Consider the following 19,504-nt stretch of genomic DNA (forward strand, 5'->3'; position numbering starts at 1 on the left):
TCCTAACGCCATGGTCAGTGGAAGTCCAGTTACTGCAAGGAAACAGTTGAGAAAACACAACTGAAACTTATTTACCCAAAGAAAGTGCATGACGTTGGCGAGAAGCACCTATTATCACACGGCCAACTAAGAATCTTCCCCTGATTAGTGATGTTGAGCATCTCTTCATATACTTGCTGGCATCTGTGTGTGTGTTGTCACTTTTTATTATTTCTGCATTTTAGTATTTTTAAAAGAAATTTGCCTAAGATGAATTAATAGTCTTTCATATGCTTTTTTCTAATATTTTTAAGGTTACTCTTCTTAATTAAGCTTTAGCTACACCTAGAATTTACTTTGCACATAGGAGGCAACAGTATTGTTATGAGTATAAAATGTAGAGAATTTCATAAAATATCAACTTAGAAAAAGCCAGTGGGGGAGGGGGCAAGAAACAAGAACCTTCTTAACCAGCTACAAGTCCCACCCCGGGTCCTCTGCGTGCCTGGCAGAGACATCTCCACGACACCGACTGGTGTCCCTGAATGGCAAGAATCAACGTTTTGACAGACAAGGCAGCTCAGAGAGAACAATTTATGTCCTGGAGCTATAGGATAAAAGAGGAGAGGAAGCAATAAAAACAAGGAGTAGTAATATAAGAGCTTATATAAGCTCATACAGGCAGAGGAGATACCAGGATACAAACCCAGAGTCTGATTCCACAGCCCCTGCTCTCTCTGTTCCAATACCTGGTATAAGCCACAGAAGTAATGAAACAATGGAGCATCACCACCTATCAGCATGGGACCAAACACTCCCTCTCTCTGCTTTAGTTTCTTTGTCTTTACTAAGGGCTAATAATGGTTTATACCCCTCTCTGGGTTTTCTGAGGATGAAATGAAGAAGCCTAAATGAAGTATGTGGCCGACTATCTGATACATAATAAATGAAGTATGTGGCCCACCGTCTGATACATAATAAATGCTTCAATGAATGTTTTTCTACTATTATGATTAAGAAAACTCTATGGCTAGAATCCAGGAGATAGAACTGGCAAGAAATTGGAATAAAGCAAAGAGTTCTTGACCCACGGCCAAATGGTAGACCTACAGCTGCCAAAAGAAAAGGACCTTCGTTTTTCAGCAACCCTAGAGGCTAAAGGAAGAAGAACAGCTAACCGGAACCAGGATGACAAAGAGCCTGGGATCCTGACAGCACCACAAAGCCCCCATGAAGTCCTAAATTCCCTATCCCCAGACTTCTTTTACAAGGAAAACCAAAACTCATTTGGTTAGTCCACCAAAAACTGGGTTTTCTGTTACACACAGTTGACCTTTTTTTGCCTGATACGTACTGTAAAAGCTCATTTGCTTTGCAAAATCCTTTACCAAATCATCTGGAAGGCATGGTGCCATGAAACGATGAATAGATATGACTTACAAATAACTTTCCTGACACATACAGAATACGGAAAATAAGACACACACAGCAGATGAGTCTTCCGCATTAACACACGACAGAGAACTCATGATGGGGCTTCTGATGGTCTCCTCATCAGCGTGGTAAAGATGCTGCCAGTCCTCTACAGGTGACCCTGGGAAGAACCTCCTGAGAAGATAGAAGGAAACAAAGCCAACCCGTCTGTGGTCAAACACTTCTCAGCTATGGTCAGGATACTTAACTTGCCTGTGCCTCAGTGTTCTCAATTGCAAAATGGAAATGACAGCTCCTGCCTCAAAGGGTGCTTACGTATTTAAGTGAGCTAACACAAGTATAATGCTTAGACCTGCGCTAACACTCACTGAGGATCTACTAATATTATGCTACAGTTTCCCTGGTGGCTCAGAAGGTAAAGAACCTGCCTGCAATGCGGAAGACTCAGGTTCGATCCCTGGGTTGGGAAGATCCCCTGGACAAGGGAATGGTAACCCACTTCAATATTCTTGCCTGGAGAATTCCATGGACAGAGGAGCCTGGGGGACTACAGTCCATGGGTGTGCAAAGAGTCAGACACGACTGAGCGACTAACACTTTCGTTTCATTTCACTTCACTACTAATATTGCAACACTGGTGGTGGTAGTGCTAGCGATTAACAAATAAAAATAGTAACAATAATAAAAACCAGATGAATTACTTCATTCTGTAGACATCAACCTTTTTCCTAGTGTATGCGTCTGCCTAATAACATCAGCATGAAAGCAAGCTGTAGATTGTGGTTGGATTTAGACAGTTTTAAATCTAAGGCTTTCTCCAGTGCTCACCATCACTGCCGCCACACTCATACGATGCCAAGAGTGGTAAAGTCTACACGAAGAGCTGCTTATCAGTAGGATGTATTTATAAAATGGGGGTTGGGTAGAAAGGTTAACAAAGACAGCTAAAAATAGTCCTATAAGCAAACAAGTTTGCATAAGCCAACAGTTCATTAAAAAGTCAATACTTTCACATCATGACTCTTGAGAAATATTCAAGTAATGTGTCACACAATTTGGGAGAATGTAGCCTCTTGTCTAAGAGTTGGCTACACACTTGCTCTTTTTATCTTTTCTAGATTCTAACAGGGAAAGTATCCGGGTAGTTCTATGGGGCTGCACCTAAGGGTCTAAAGGGCACAAGCATTTTGTATAAAGTTGCCACGTAGTAGCCACAGGTATGTACCCTAATCAGCACCCAATGCTCCAGACATCAAGACACTGAAAACTGAACCACCCATAACTGCTCTTGCAGGCCAATAGGAAACTTTCCCCCAGTGAAAGCAGTCTCAACTAAGTCACAACGTCAAGGCAGCAGGATCCCAAAAGCAGTTTAATCTGCTCTGCCTTTTAAATGCTAAACAAGCATAACAGATTGTGAATTTACACTTCTCTCCCAATCCCAAGGGGGATCAAAAAAAAAAAAAAAGACAAAAATCTTGAGAGTGTGAAGACCTCACTCCAAAATCCCCCTGTGTGCCTGTTACTGCTTTTCTGGTTGTACATTATCAGGTAGGCTGGCAACTGCTCAGGAAAGCCAAAGACTGGTAAGTTTAACCCTTTCTTTCACTCCGGAGCAACACTGTCCACGGAAATACAATGGGAGCTGCAGAAGTCAGCCACCTGTGTAACTTTACATTTTTCAGGAGCCACCTTTCAGAGGGTAAAAATACACAGTCAAAACACCATCAACATGCAATGATTATTAAAAAAAAAACTAGTGATGAGATAGCTTATATGCTGTTTTCACCCTAGTATGTATTTCACACTTACAGCACAGGGCATCGGACCAGCCATATGTCAAGAGCCCAAGGCCCATGAGTGACTACTGGCTACCATATTAGACAGAGCAGCTCTCCAGATCAAAAACTGATGTCTTCAATTTTTTAGGTTGCTTCTCTGATGGACACAATGGTAAAACAGATCAACCAACTCAGACCAGGCAAGTCGCTAGACAAGGGACCTAGTAGTATCTTGGATGGGGGAACACATCCCATTTCAAAATAGCATCTAGGTCTCTACAGATTTTATGTTTTATATCAAGCACGGACATTGTTAGTTACACATTACTCCACAGAGAAGTATTTGGTGTTTTCATCTTCGCTTTAAATAAGAGCCCCCAAAACTTTGGTCCCTGGACAAACCTCTTTTCGGGAGAGAGTGTATCCTGTCCCTTCTCCCAGAATGAATGGTCAGACATGCCCCCCACTGACACCCCACATCTCCCACAAGTCTGGGACACCCCATTGCACATGGTCTGTGTGTACTCGGCAGGCGGGAGAGATGAGATGCAGAGATGACCAGGGTTGGAGATGCTGCAGCCATGGGTGAGACAGAAAGATGACCTGATCTTACCCACATTACCTACCTCTCAGGCTTACGGATGACCAAGGGCAATAACAGAGACAGAGCTCTTAGCCAACTGTAAAGCGCTACACAATTCTAGTTATTATTATTGAGAAAGGACACCATTCCTCACCTGAAAGAGCAGATAGAAGAAAGAAAACAAAATAGTAACTTGACACAGAGAGATGCTGAGCTGGGCGGGGGGTGTGGAACCCACGAAAACACGGGTTGTTCTTGGCGGACCCGTTCTCTTGAAGGGTTCATAGAGGCTGGAGGAACCTCTATCACTTTTGCTTCGAAATCGTGGGAGGCACCTAACAGTAAGAGTGCCAGCTCAGAGTCCAAGCCCCCAGCCTTGGTCCAGCACCCGCGGCCTCTCCAACCCACGGCCTGTCCTCGTCCCCAAAAACGGCGTAACTCAGGATAATGGTTCCAAGCAGACTTCTTCCCAGGGTTTAAATGTGGCCTAAGACTGCGGCGCCAGCGCGGGGTACTGGCGCCTTCCCGGAGCAAAAGTCACCGAGTCCCGGGGAGTCTGGCTCCAGGCTTCTCGCCGGCGCGAACGCCTCAGTGTTGGCTCCGGTGCTGCCCTGGCTCCGGTGCTGCCCTGTCTCCTTCTCCAACAAAAACAGAGGCTCGCCGGGCCGCCGGAGTCTCCCTGTACCTGTCCAACCGCCTCTTCATGCTGCGAACTGCTCTGGGCAGGCGGCGTTTTTACGAGGTCCGAGGGGAGTCACCCACACAAAGGCGCCTTGTGCTTCTGCGCTCCCGGGTGGGCACCCGGGCCTCCGGGCACCGCACCCGGGTAGGGCAGGGCGGGCGCCCCGGCCCGATATCCGCGCCCCCAACCCTCATCCTCCATTCAGAGGCCACCCGTACCCCCCGGGTTTAAAGATGAGGCTCCCCTCGGCTGGCCACAACCCTCACCCCCGAAAGCGGGCACCAGAGTGACAGGCGCAGAGAAGTTTGCAGGCTCACCGCGCTGTGCTCTCAAAGCTTCTCGCGGGCAGAGGGGCTGAGCGCCACCCCCCACCCCGGATCCCAGCTCCCCGCCGGCCCGATCCCCCGGGCTGGAGACGCCGGGGTACCCCCAGGCTCGCTCACCTCTAGTCCAGTCCACCACTTGCTTGGGGCTCCACTTGGTCACCGGTTCCATCTTGGAGGGCCGGGAACCCAGCGGAGCTGGAGTCGGCGGTGAAGTCCTGCTGCCCTCCCGGGAGGGCGCGCCCCGCGGCCGGTCCCCGCGCCCGAGCGCCCTGTCAAGGCTGCATGGCCGCCGCCGTCAGCGGGGCATCCCAGCGCGGCGCGGCCCGGGCGGCGCGGCCCGCTCCCCGGCGCACGGGACAGCGGCGCGGCTCCTCCTCCGGCTGCCACCGTCCGGCTGCAGCTCCTCCTCCTCGTCCCCCGCGGCCGCCGCCGCCGCCGGGACTCCAGACACAGCTGCCGCTCCTAGGCTACGGCCGCTGCGGGAACGCGGGGCAGGGAGTCCAGATTCCCCCGGGCTCAGTTCCGAGCGCGGGACCTTTCCTCCGCCCCTCTGCGCCCCCGGGCCGGGACCGCTGCCTCCGGTTCTCTGGCCGCACGCTCGGCTCCCAGTCCAGCTCCTCCTCTGGGCGGCTGAGCTCTCCGAGGTCCCCGATCCTCGTGCGCTGGCGTCCCGAGCCTTCCCGCCCGCAGGTCCCACCTCCTGCTCCTCCCCGGAGGGCCGCACCGGGGCGGGGAGGAGCGCAGAGCCAGCGCGCTCGGGTTACAAAGTTCCAGCTCCCGGTGGTGAGCGAGGAATAAAAGAGGGGGCGGGGCCGGACACCCGGCGAAACTCGTGGGAGGGGGCGGGGCTGCCCCGGTCGGCCGACTCCGGTTACTTTCGCCCTGGAAACCTGCGTTCGCTCACCCGGAGAGGTCCCTGCCGACTTTCCTTTTAAGGGGGCGCATTGTAGATGCGCGTGCATCCTGGAGAGCCCGTTGGGCTTGGGGGAGGCCAGGGTCTTATTTAGTACCTGTTCAGTTTGTCTGACTGTGAGCAGCAACACAATGAAAAATAATAAAGTCAAAAACTAAAGTTCAGATCTCCGTGTTTCAGTGTTTTGCGTCAATATTGCTCTGCGATCCCGACCTCCTCCTTTCACATTTCTTTAGGAAAAAATATTTTATTTATATCTTGGATGACATTGTGGCAATTTAACTCACTGCTCTTCTGTAAATTTATTTAAGTATGGTTGATCTGCTGCTGCTGCTGCTGCTGCTGCTGCTGCTGCTAAGTCGCTTCAGTCGTGTCCAACTCTGTGCGACCCCGTAGACGGCAGCCCACCAGGCTCCCCCGTCCCTGGGATTCTCCAGGCAAGAATACTGGAGTGGGTTGCCATTTCCTTCTCCAATGCATGAAAGCGAAAAGTGAAAGTGAAGTCGCTCAGTCGTGTCCGACTCTTGGCGACCCCATGGACTGCAGCCCACCATGCTCCTCCATCCATGGGACTTTCCAGGCAAGAGTACTGGAGTGGGGTACCATTGCCTTCTCTACCATGTGTTAATTTCTGCTGTGTGGTGCCATGGTAAAGAACATGCCTGCCAATACAGGAGACACAGGAGACTCTGGTTCAATTCCTGGGTGGGGAAGAGTCTCTGGAGGAGTAAATGGCAACCCACTCCAGTATTCTTGCCTGAAAAATTCCATGGACAGAGGAGTCTCGCTAGGTATAGTCCATGGGGTTGTACATTCTTTTTCATATTCTTTTCCACTATAGTTAATCCCAGGACGTTGAATATAGATCTCTGTGCTACACAGTAGACTCTTGCTTACCCCTTCTATGTATAATAGTTTGCATCTGCTAACCCCAAACTTCCAGTCTATTCCTCTTTCACCTCCTCACACCTGGGCAACCATAAGTCTCTGTCTGTAACTCCTCTTTTAACGCTGTTGCAATATTTCAACTTCGCAACTAAAATGAATCATAATAACCTGGTAGCGTTTAGCGTTCTATATTGCTGTATTGTAATACTCATCTTTGCGAAGCGAGCTAATGCTCATTTGAATTAGTCATCAATCGTGAAGGGAAAGTTGTTAGCCAGCTCTTTAAAAAAAAAAAAAAAAAAAGCCTGTGCACAGTTTCAGCGACTGACAGAGGGCCCTTTTACTTTCACGGACTCTGTCTGAGGCCAGAGTTAACCCGGAACTGGAAGTCCTAAATTGGAATATCTACCTCTCCTCCCTCAAGTCCCACTGCACCGCCCCCCACCCCAGTCCCTGTGTTCTCCACCTCCCACTCACAGAGATTCTTTGGCATTTAGTGATTCTTACCTTCAATTGCATTATTCATTCACGTCTTCCCCTTGGAGACTGGTAACTCCTTGTGGGGAAGGGGGGCAGAACTTACCTGATATTATATAGCGCTTTTCTCCTCTCCCTCTTCCTATCACTTGGCTGGTGGCACCTAGCAGGTGCTGGTGTTTATCCATTCACTTAATATGTATCTGTGAATGCCTCCTCGGTGCCAACCAGCCACTGCATTCATGAACTATCTGTTGAATTGGTGACATGTACTATTTATACAGGTCTGCTTTAATGCACATGTTGGAAGGATGACTAACAGAAGGCCTAGGCTTCTGTTGTATGGTATGATGAGCTGGAGTCCCCAAGAAGAAAAAACATATTTGGAAAAGTGAAACATCAGACCCACCTTCCATGCAACTTACCTATAGGACAGAGAAGCCATAACAACACCGATATGCAGTTATCAAATATAGTGATTTTTGTTGTTGTTGTTTGAGCAAGAGTTACCGGTAGACCAGGAAACTTGGTAAAGGCAATGACAAAATTCCAAATCGAGTAGTTGTCTTTCAAAAAAAAATGACTTTTTAAAATTAATAACATCAGTTATTAACCATCTTTTCTTTATGGCAACAGATAAGGAGGCTCTCAACATTTGTCACTGAATTCACTGGAAAATGTAACCAATCTTATCCACAGCTTTATTTACAATAATCACTGAATTTTGTGACTTCTTTTAGTCATGATTAGCATGACCACACAATTTATCTCCAAACCAAGATATTCCTGAATCTGAAAGGGGATTTATCAGTACTTAAGATGGAATAACATGAATTAACTAAGCCATATGGTCCCTGTAATTATGAAGAAAACGTCAAATGATTTTACCATAGCGTCCTACTTGTTGTTTTCACAGTGTTTTCAAACTCATTTGCATTTGTCACTACCAGAGAGTTAAAAGCTAAAATTCTGAGAGTCAAACAAGAGTTTGCAAAATTTCATCCCACACATTATCTGTGTGTTGATGATAAATACATCATTGCTGAAAAGGAAGGCCATGTGAAGATCTCTAACCCGGAAGACCAATTAACTACCTAAATGAATTAGCGTTCTGTTTACACTTCAAGTCCTGAAGGCTAATTGCTATTTAAATAAGGCCTTCTACCTTAATTACAGCTGTTAGCATGTGAAAGTTTGAGGGAGGCCTGCCTTTCTATCTGAAATGCAGACTTGAAGATGTCCAGTCACTAATGGCAGATAATAAAGGCAGAATCTTAGGTAAATAACTTTGGAAATTAAAGTGGATACAAAACGATCATTTATAAATGTGCCAATTTTTCTTCTCTGCTTGCTATAATCTTCACCATTCTATTACACTGTGCTTGCATGCACATTACCAAACAGCAGCCAGGCTAGATTCTTGAGAAGTAGAATTTCTCACCGGCAGCTTGATGTTTACCGCAATCCCTGACACAGAACAAAGAGCTAAATAGATCCTTTTTTTAATTGAATTTGTAGAACTGATACTAGAGCCCAGGCTCCCTAGATTTCTCTTTTCAGCGCCTTTATTTTTCTGCCTTGGGGTCGCCTTACACACATAGGTCATTTATTCAGTCAATGAGATATTTACTCTGTATTAGTAAAGCACAAAACTAGGCACAGAAACAAATGCCAAGTAGCCTTTGTCAGTTCAGTTCAGTCGCTCAGTCGTGTCCGACTCTTTGCGACCCCATGGACTGCAGGCTTCCCTGTCCAGGCTTCCTTGTCCATCATCCACTCCCGGACCTTGCTCAGACTCATGTACATTGAGTCAGTGATGCCATCCAACCATCCCATCCTCTGTTGTCCCCTTCTCCTCCTACCTTCAATCTTTCCCAGCATCAGGGTCTTTTCCAATGAGTCAGTTCTTCACAGCCTTTGTAGAATAAAGATATCATGTGATTTTCAGAGGGGGGAGTTTCTTCTCTAATCTTTAATCAGAGGAAAGTACCCTGCTTGACCCAAAGAGTTCTAAGGATCAATACGATATGAACATTTTTGAGCTAGTCCATACATTATTAATTTTTTGAGAACTAGAGATGAAACAATTTGTGTTAGTAGTTATTACCATAATTTAGTTGATAAACACAAGAGAAGCAAAATAAGCAACCTGTGCAAATTAATCTGTAAAGACCCAGGCCCCTCCCCCAATCCAAAGCAATGCTTTCCAGAATGAGAGACAAAAAGTAATAAAGTGAGCTTCTCCAGTCTACTCTATGTCACAATTTACAATCCTTCTTTTGATTCATTTTTTCCTATCACATTGGTTTTTTTTTATTATTTTCAGAACATTTGAAATTACTTAATATTCTCTGCACATATAATTGTCTCATTATATCTCTTATGTTATCTTTCATCTTGAGAGATCCCAAACCATTCTTCAAAATGCTGCCTGGGAAGTATTCTACTTGGTTTGCATTGAGCATTCTTATCTGTGGCATGACCTCACTGCAAAGTCATTGGTTAAGTAAATTATCCAAGCTGTTGATGATCTTGTCTGTCAGTCAGTTCCATTTGGTCTGAACTTCACACCACAATCATGCAGTTACCCTCCTAAATATTCCGAGTTTCCTATCAGATATTTCAAGTAGGAAAGTCCTCCAACTTTTTTTGTTTTGTGTTTTTAGTTCTCACAAGGGCTGCCCTACTTATCCATATTCTTCTGATCAGTTACATTAACTCCTCCTACAGTAGGAAAGTTGATATTTGGCTTTCTTTTACTGAGCCCTATTTGTAACTCAGATCAATTTTGATTGGATAAATGTTCAGAAACCTCATCTTTTGAAATCAGAGTTGCAGAAATTGGTGACATTTTTCTAACACAAAAGAGAAGTGTTGACACTGTTAAATCCTCTTTTCCAGGACTTAGAGCTGTATTTTGAAAGAATTGTTACATGAGGCCATACTCAGAAAAAAAGTTCTTTATGTGCAACTATTAAATTAGCCATTAGGGGAGCTTGCTATAGACCAAGAAGAAACACTCAATCTTACACATTCCCCCACAAAATTTAATGCTACTTTTCCTTCCAGCTCTCAAGCCGCCAAGAGTCCAGAAGGGAACCAAATGCCATTTGTATTAGTTGCTCTTGCAGTTTCCATTTAACTTTGTGAGACTCATCATCTCTGAACATGAAAATACAATGCCAAGAGTTTCAGATCCAGTGATTTCTGTTTCAAACACAAGTTCCCTCTTGATGATAACAGACAAAAGCTTAGGGTGAAAAAATACTTTTGTTTGTCATAATAAAACTTAAAAATAAAACTATAATTAAACAAACCAAGTAAAAACATTTCTTTATATTTTTTAAATTGAGGTATAGTTGATTTACAATGTTTCAGGAATACAGCAAAGTGATTCAATTGTATGCACATATATATGTATCTATATATTCTTTTCCAGATTCTTTTCCATTTTAGCTTATTATAAGATATTGAATATAATTCCCTGTGCTATATAGTCGGTCCTTATTGGTTTATATACAGTAATGTGTATACTAGTGTGTATACTATATACTATATACAGTGTGTGTACTATACAGTATATGTGTATAGTAGACCCATTTTATATATAGCAGTGTGTATCTATTAATCTATTCCTAATTTATGCCTCTCCCCACCCCTCTTTCCCTTTGGATAACCATAGTTTGTCTTCTATGTCTCTGAGTCTCTTCTGCTTTGTAAATAAGTTAATTTGTGTCATTCTTTTAGATTCCACATATTAGTGATATCATGTGGTATGTTTCTTTCTCTGTCTGATTTATTTCACTTAGTATGATAATCTCTAGGTCTGTCCATCTTGCTATAAATGGCATTATTTCATTCTTTTTTACTGCTGTACAATATTTATTGTACATATATACCACATCTTCTTTGTCCATTCATCTGTCAATGGGCGTTTATGTGGCTTCCTTGTCTTGGCTATCATAAACACTGCTGCTAAGAACATTGGGGTGCATATATCTTTCCTATTAATGTTTTGTCTTTTCTGGATATATGTCCGGGAATGGGATTGCTGGATCCCACTGGTAACTCTATTTTAGTTTTTCAGGGATCCTCCATATTGTTCTCCATAGCAAACCAAGTAAACTTTTAATGTTAGATATAAAACACAGATTTGAGAATCATAAACACACTATGCCACAATTTCACAAAAATCTCTAAAGTGTTAACAGGAAGGACATACAAGTAATTGTTTACTTACTATCTTATGTTTTCCTAAGTTGACTTTGGCATAACAGCGATATTTTATAATGTCATTTTACATCAAATAGAAATATAAATCCAAGTGCTCAGACTATAATTAAGCAGCTTTAATGAACTTTGAGTTCATTAAAGAAGTTTGCTGTTTCATTATATAGCTACAATTGCACACCAAAGAGGAAAATTTCTTCTAGTTGTAACCTATCAGAATATTTAAATTCTTCAGGCTCTGCTATTCAACACACCCAGATTTTCACTAAACGCACGTTTATGCCTTCTATTCGGGATCTTTTTTGAGGATCTGTAATGGGACCCTATCCCTTAATTTTCCACAACCAGGCCTTGTATTTGGAAATACTGTAGTCGTTGGGGATGGAGGAAAGGTAGAAATAAAAGGAACATGTTAGAAAAGCAGGAAGTGTTTCAGGCTACTTCAGCATCAAAAGGGAAAGGATGAAAATTAATACCAATCAGTGTTTTCCTGGAGGGAATCAGATGATTCCACAGGATTTTAAGAGCACTCCCAAAGATCTAATTGAACAGGAAAACTCACACTTGCTGCCAAAAAGTCAGCAAAATGGTTGTTAAACCCACAACCAGCTCACAAATGCTAGCAACAATAATTGTTTTACAGTAATCATTTTACAGTATGCATGCCACTCTGGGGAAAAAAAAGAACCTCCCAGATCAAATCTCTTTTTCCATTTGAGTTCCGTATAAGTTTTGCTTCGAGTTACAAAGGAATGAGGTTGTATTTGTTCATTTTTCATGTTCTTTCCCTTCTTCTGGGTTTGGTCCCAGTGAAAGAGCTGTGGGGTGGGGGTGGGGGCTGATTCCAGAAGCTAAAGGAACCTCAGTTTAAGGGCCAACAGAAAGCCCTTTGCTGCTCGAGCTTGTGATGCCTGGGTCCTGGAAAATCCTTGGTGTTTGTAGGAAAGAAACAAAGGAAGGACCCGCATCACACCAGAGAGGCCTCACCTCTGTCCTGCTCCAAAGAATGTCCACTGTGGACGCCAGCTAGGTGGAGCAAGAGATAAGAACAGGAGAAATACGATGCTGGCCTCATGTGTGAGGACCCAGGCAACACGGTCAGGAGGCAGGGTTTGCCTGCCATCTGCATCGCCTCTGCTTCCAAGGCCACCTCCTCCCACCGTGTGCCCATGTCCTGTGGTTAAAATAACCTCATCTCTACTAAGGTGCTGGCCCAGGATGGTCTTATTCTTAGTGAATCCACATCTTGAAGGGAAATTCTTTGAGATCCTAACTGACTTGATCACCCCAGTCCTGAAGCAGTCTATAAGCCACCCTGTAACCTTGAGCAAGCCAGCTTCTCTGGGCTTATGTATTGAAGATTTAGGTCTAAAGGAACTTTGGGGATCCTTCTAGCTTCTAAATTCTCTTTTCTCGGACTTCCCTGTGGCCCACCTTCCCATGCGGGGAACCCAGGTTTGATCTCTGGTCTGGGAACTAAGATCCCACTTGCCGTGGGGCAACAAACCCATGCACCACAACAGAGAAGCTTCCATGGCACAGTGAAGAGCCAGCACAGAAGAAGAGATGAGAGGGACCCCTGGACCGACCAGTGCCCACATGCCCCTGCATGTCCGGGTGCAGCATCTACCTCCCGCCACCGTCATCACCATGCCCAAGAGAAAGGTTGAAAGTAATGCTACACGAGATTAAAGCCAAGGTGAAAGACGAACACAGAGAAGATCTGCAAGGTTATCTGCTAAACCTGTTCCTCCAAAGCCAGAACCCAAGCCTGCAAAGGCCCCTGCAAAGGAGGGAGAGAAGAGACCCAAAGGGAAAAAGAAGAAAGCTGATGCTGGCAGGGATGAGAATAACCCTGCAGAAGATGGAGTTGACAAAACAGACCAGGCACAGAAAGCTGAAGGTGCTGGAGATGCCAAGTGAAGGGTGTGCATTTTTGTTAACTGTGTACTTCCGGTGACTGTACAACTGGAAATATGATTTTTTATGAAGTTTTATAAAAATGCAGAATTTTTTCAAGCTCTGTTGTTAGCACAAAGATCACTTCATTGTTGTTTTGGGGGTTGTGGGGGTGGGGGAAGGATACATGTCACTAACGGAGCATCTTCAAGGCTGGGTTGACATGGGGGGAGAAACATCTTTCCCATCTAGCTTTGAGAGACTTCTTGATTCCCAGGAAGGAGGGATTCCCTGATGTTGGCACACATTAGCCACCTTGGCACATGCGCCTGGTGGTATGGAAAAGCTAGAGTTAGCTGTTATGTCCTCTTCTTCCACTCTACTTCAGCACAGACTTGACTCCCCTAACCCCAGAGACCTGTGGAACCTGACCCCCCCCAAAATTGGTTGCCAGTATGTCAGGCAATTTGGACTTTCCAGTGTCAGCACTGAGATGGCATTCTTCGAAAGAGCGGGGGTTCCTTTTTTAGACTGTGGCTCCTCGGATTGATACCTCCCCCATTTTCATTCCCGTTTCCTGAAAGGCAGGGTCAGCTTGTGAAAAGCTGTTAAACAACATGCGAAATGTGAACTGTCAGCCCTCACTCTACACTTTCCCTGTTCAGAGCATCGCACGAAGACTTTACTGGGTTTCATGGTGGCTTTCTGATTTTGGTGGTCCATTGAAAAAGGGAGTTTGAAAGTTGTATGCTGTTAACGATTGCCCATGTCCTGCCTGAAATACCATGATTGTTTATGAAAAGTATCTTTAATAGAGCTAGATACAGTTTGGCTTGGGGGGAAAAAAAGGCCCAGAGCAGACAAAAAAAATTTTTTTTTAATTTTGTTTAAATCATCAAAATTCTCTTTCCTAATGCTGCAGTATCAATTAGTCGGCAGATGAGAGGGAGGGCAGTTTGGCATGAGGAACCTGACACCCTGTTTCCTGGCTTCTATAAATCTGGACGACTCATCGTGATTGTGTAAACTGACTTGCTGACACTGAGTTTCAAAATAAGATATGAAGTAGTGATAAGAGGAGAAACAGAGGAGATTCAGTATTCTGTACATTGTTTATAGATTTTAACTCGGAGTGGAGATAGAAAAGTGAAAGAGGAGAGTGAAAAAGTTGGCTTAAAACTCAACATTCAGAAAACTAAGATCATGGCATCCAGTCGCATCACTTCATGGCAAATAGGTGGGTAAACAATGGAAACAATAAGAGACTTTATCTTTGGGGCTCCAAAATCACTGCAGATGGTGACTGCAGTCATGAAATTAAAACACGCTTGCTCCTTGGAAGAAAAGCTATGACCAACCTCAGTTCAGTTCAGTTCAGTCGCTCAGTCATGCTTGACCCTTTGCGACCCCATGAATCGCAGCACGCCAGGCCTCCCTGTCCATCACCAACTCCCAGAGTTCACTCAAACTCACGTCCATCAAGTCAGTGATGCCATCCAGCCATCTCATTCTCTGTCATTCCCTTCTCCTCTTGCCCCCAATCCCTCCCAGCATCAGAGTATTTTCCAATGAGTAAACTCTTCGCATGAGCTGGCCAAAGTACTGGAGTTTCAGCTTTAGCATCATTCCTTCCAAAGAACACCCAGGACTGATCTCCTTTAGAATGGACTGGTTGGATCTCCTTGCAGTCCAAGGGACTCTCAAGAGTCTTCTCCAACACCACAGTTCAAAAGCATCAATTCTTCGGCACTCAGCTTTCTATATAGTCCAACTCTCACATCCATACATGACCACTGGAAAAACCATAGCCTTGACTAGATGGACCTTTGTTGGCAAAGTAATATCTCTGCTTTTGAATATGCTATCTAGGTTAGTCACAACTTTCCTTCCAAGGAGTAAGCGTCTTTTAATTTCATGGCTGCAGTCAACATCTGCAGTGATCTTGGAGCCCAAAAAAATAAAATCTGACACTGTTTCCACTGTTCCCCCATCTATTTCCCATGAAGTGATGGGACCAGATGCCATGATCTTCGTTTTCTGAATGTTGAGCTTTAAGCCAACTTTTTCACTCTCCTCTTTCACTTTCATCAAGAGGCTTTTGAGTTCCTCTTCACTTTCTGCCATAAGGGTGGTGTCATCTGCATATCTGAGGTTATTGATATTTCTCCTGGCAATCTTGATTCTATCTTGTGCTTCTTCCAGTCCAGAGTTTCTCATGATGTACTCTGCGTATAAGTTAAATAAGCAGGGTGACAGTATACAGCCTTGATGACAGCATATTAAAAAGCAAAGACATTACTTTGCCAACAAAGGTCTGTCTAGACAAGGCTATGGTTTTTCCAGTGGTCATGCATGGATGTGAGAGTTGGACTATAAAGAAAGCTGAGCGCCGAAGAATTGATGCTTTTTGGTGGTGTTGGAGAAGACTCTTGAGAGTCCCTTAGATTGCTAGGAGATCCAACCAGTCCATCCTAAAGGAAATCAGTCCTAAATATTCATTGGAAGGACTGATGCTGAAGCTGCAACTCCAATACTTTGGCAACCTGATGCAAAGAACTGACTCACTAGAAAAGACCCTGATGCTGGGAAAGATTGAAGGTGGGAAGAGAAGGGGATGACAGAGGAGGAGATGGTTGGATGGCATCACTGACTCAGTGGACATGAGTTTGAGTAAGCTCCGGGAATTGGTGATGGACAGGGAAGCCTGGGGTGCTGCAGTCTATGGGGTCACAGAATCAGATATGACTGAGCAACTGAACTGACTGACTGGAGATACGCTGTTTGTCAGGATGAAGTTTGTGAGAAGCTATCACAAATGTAATGATACAAATCATGCTTTTCTTGTTAAATTAGGGTCTCATTTGTGCAAGTATCAAAATAAAATAAATATTAAATGCACAGAAAAGTACTTACTACTATCAGATGCCCACTCTGGCCTCACCTTGAGGGTCTGGCTCCCCATGAAATAAATCACCTGGTGTGAAGGGAGTTACCCCAGTTTCATTTAGGACCCAAACTGCTGCCTTACTTCCTGCCCATTCACCCTATCTTCTTCCCAGCCCAGGAGGTCCCACAGGCAAACACTGTTTGAATTATGATTTCAATGGATTTTTTTTTTTTTACAATTCCTATTCTATTTAATTCTGTGGCTCTTGTTTCTTTTTCTTTCTCCCTCTCAGATGAAAACATATCCACACAATAGCCTCTAATTAAATTACTGTTTTATAAAATGTAAAAATCCAAAAATCAGTGGTTGGGTTTCTTCAGGAAAAAAGTGATGTACTGGAAGTTTCTAGAACTAGCTCTGACCACATCCCTTCACCAAGTAATGATTCATGAAATCATTCCATCTCTCTGGGGTCAGAATCAAACCCTCTACAAAGTCTCTTCCAGCTCTGGGTCATCATGAATTTAACCATTGCAACACTGTATAACGTTATTTAAAAACAAACATAAGTACTACATCTGAGGATTGCTTCATCTAATTCAAAAGAACCCTGGATCCAACTATGGCTTTATTCAGCACTTGTTTCCCGGCCCCCCACCCCCCACCCCCAAGGAACCATCTAACCTGAGTGAGAAGTCAGGGTTCTTTTGGGGGAGGGCAGGAGGCTATGCCAAGTCTTGGTTACTTTGCACGGGTTTTCTCTAGCTGCAGTGCATGCGCTTTTCATTGTGATGGCTTCTCTTGTTGTGGAGCACGGGCTCTAGGCATGCAAGCTTCAGTAGTTGTGGCTCATGGGCTCTAGAGCTCAAGCTCAGCAGTTGTGGCACACGGGCTTGGTTGCTCCACAGCATGTGGGATCTTAGTTCCCCAACCAGGATTCCAACTGGTGTCCCCTGCATTGCAAGGCAGATTCTTAACTACTGAACCACCCAGGGAGCTCCCCCAACCCTTAATATGGTTCATCATTTTGCTCTCAGCCTTTCCAGGTGTCGAAAGTGGTAAAGAACCCGCCTGCCAATGCAGGAGAGGTCAGAGGTGCAGTTTCAATTCCTGGATAGGAAAGACCCCCTGCAAAAAGGCATGGCCACGCACTCCAGTATTCTTGTCTGAAAAATCCCATGGACAGAGGAGCCTGGAGGGCTACAGTCCATAGGGTTGCAAAGAGTTGGACACGACCGAAGTGACTTAGCATGCCTACATATGTAAACTAGTATGTTTTTCTGAAACAAATAGCTTCCATCCTTCTCTACAATTAGAAATGTCTCAGATATTCAAGACAGTAAACTCCCACCAATACAGGGGGAGAAAAACTGCCTCTTTTGTTCCCCCTCTCCTCAGCACCTGACTCCATCAGTAGCTTCTTCTATCTGGGGCAGGATCTAGAAGTAGGGATGAAATCTTCACATAAATGATAAAGTCTGAAATTTGATCATCTTTTATTTGTTTTTCTCCTTCTGATGGCACTTGTTTCTGCCGTTATTTGTCGTAAAAGTGGGAAGAATTCAAAGAATGGTGCTATTTTCAGTTACTAATTAATCCACTAAGAAACTTAAGAGCATTCTTCCCTTCTGAGAAAAGGAGGCTTTAAACAGTTGACAAGAGTCTTTTATCTTTAAAGGTCCAAAGGCTAAATCATTGTCCATCTCCAATAGAGCTGCTGTACTTTTAAAGACTCACTAAAGGCTTCCCATGGAAGACTGCCCAAAGGGGAAGTCCAGTCACAGAGAAAAGTTAAGCTTGATGAATTCCAAATTTATCATTTCAAGTCATTAAGAGATAAGCCCTGGAACTGTCGCCACACACGGGCCACAAAGGGGTGCCTCTCATCTGTTCCAATCAAAATACAAATATTATACCACGTAGCCAGAGAATTACCCATGCTTCTCTATATGTTATTTGCATCCTCTGAGCAACCATACACAATCTCTCACCAGGTTTCTAAGCTAAAGTGTTCAGTTCAGTTCAGTTCAGTCGCTCAGTCGTGTCCGACTCTTTGTGACCCCATGAATCGCAGCACGCCAGGCCTCCCTGTTCATCACCAACTCCCAGAATTGACTCAAACTCACGTCCATCTAGTCGGTGATGCCATCCAGCCATCTCATCCTCTGTCGTCCCCTTCTCCTCCTGCCCCCAATCCCTCCCAGCATCAGAGTCTTTTCCAATGAGTCAACTCTTCACATGAGGTGGCCAAAGTCCTGGAGTTTCAGCTTTAGCATCATTCCTTCCAAAGAAATCCCAGGGCTGATCTCCTTCAGAATGGACTGGTTGGATCTCCTTGTAGTCCAAGGGACTCTCAAGAGTCTTCTCCAACACCACACTTCAAAAGCATCAATTCTTCAGCACTCAGCTTTCTCCACAGTCCAACTCTCACATCCATACATGACCACTGGAAAAACCATAGCCTTGACTAGATGGACCTTTGTTGTCAAAGTAATGTCTCTGCTTTTGAATATGCTATCTAGGTTAGTCATAACTTTCCTTCCAAGGAGCAAGCTAAAGTGTAGCTGACCACAATTTTAAATTGTCGTCTCATGGTACAGCATTTATGGTTAGACAAGTTTATGTGGGTTCTATGTAGGAGTTATGTTTCCATAGACTTTATTTTTTTAATTAATTCATTTATTTGGGGCTGCTCTGGGTCTTTGCGACTACATGAGGCCTTTCTCTAGTTGTGACAATCGGGGGCTACTCTCCTGTTGCAGAGCACGTGCTCTTGACGTTCGGGTTCCATTACTTGAGGCACACAGGTTTCATTCCTCCGAGGCATGGCTTGTGGGATCTTCCCAGACCAGGGATCACACCTGTGTCCCCTGCACTGACAGGCGGATTCTCAACCACTGTGCTAGGGAAGTCCATGTTTCATAGACTTTAGATGCCCCACCAAAAGTAACTTATTTGAGAACCAAAGGGGATTTTAGTTTACTCTTGGGCCATGCAGCTCCAGTCTTCCAGTCATTTAGACAAATCATGTTCAATACAAATGTGGAGTAATATAAATAACCTTAAATTCATCAACTAATTCCAGAAATGAAAAAAAAAAATCTAGAGTATTTTCACCTGTGGAACCCTAGACAGTGTTGACAGCATAGTAACAAAACAGCCAAAACAGTAAGAAAAAGGTAAAGTTCAGGAAACCTAAATTTTCAATGATTTTTTTTTGTCTAAAAATGATAGTAATAAACAATTTTTAAAAACCAACAGCTGCAAAATAAGGCACAACAAGGCATTATATACTGACAATGCATATTTAAAACGGCATAATTCATTATGGAATAGCTCTGTAACATATTTAATTTGCTTAATTTGCTCTTCAATGTATCTAGGTAATTATGGTGGTTTTTAAAAAATGTACAAATTCTTAATAC

The 19,504-nt window shown here is 44.2% G+C and overlaps 1 protein-coding gene and 1 pseudogene across 1 annotated transcript in view; one reads left to right on the top strand and one right to left on the bottom strand.

Annotated features, from left to right (window-relative positions):
* The window catches only part of CNKSR3 (CNKSR family member 3), a 110,717-nt gene extending 105,190 nt beyond the window's left edge, over positions 1 to 5,527 (bottom strand). The window contains exon 1 of the mRNA XM_027551897.1: positions 4,903 to 5,527. Coding sequence (XP_027407698.1) covers positions 4,903 to 4,954 — 52 coding nt within the window. The 5' untranslated portion in view covers positions 4,955 to 5,527. The remainder of the gene's footprint in view (positions 1 to 4,902) is intronic.
* Positions 5,528 to 12,943: 7,416 nt separating this feature from the next.
* On the top strand, positions 12,944 to 13,254 carry LOC113898841 (annotated as a pseudogene).
* Positions 13,255 to 19,504: the final 6,250 nt, after the last annotated feature.

This window comes from Bos indicus x Bos taurus, chromosome 9 (assembly GCF_003369695.1).
Source record: "Bos indicus x Bos taurus breed Angus x Brahman F1 hybrid chromosome 9, Bos_hybrid_MaternalHap_v2.0, whole genome shotgun sequence".
NCBI lineage: Eukaryota > Metazoa > Chordata > Mammalia > Artiodactyla > Bovidae > Bos > Bos indicus x Bos taurus.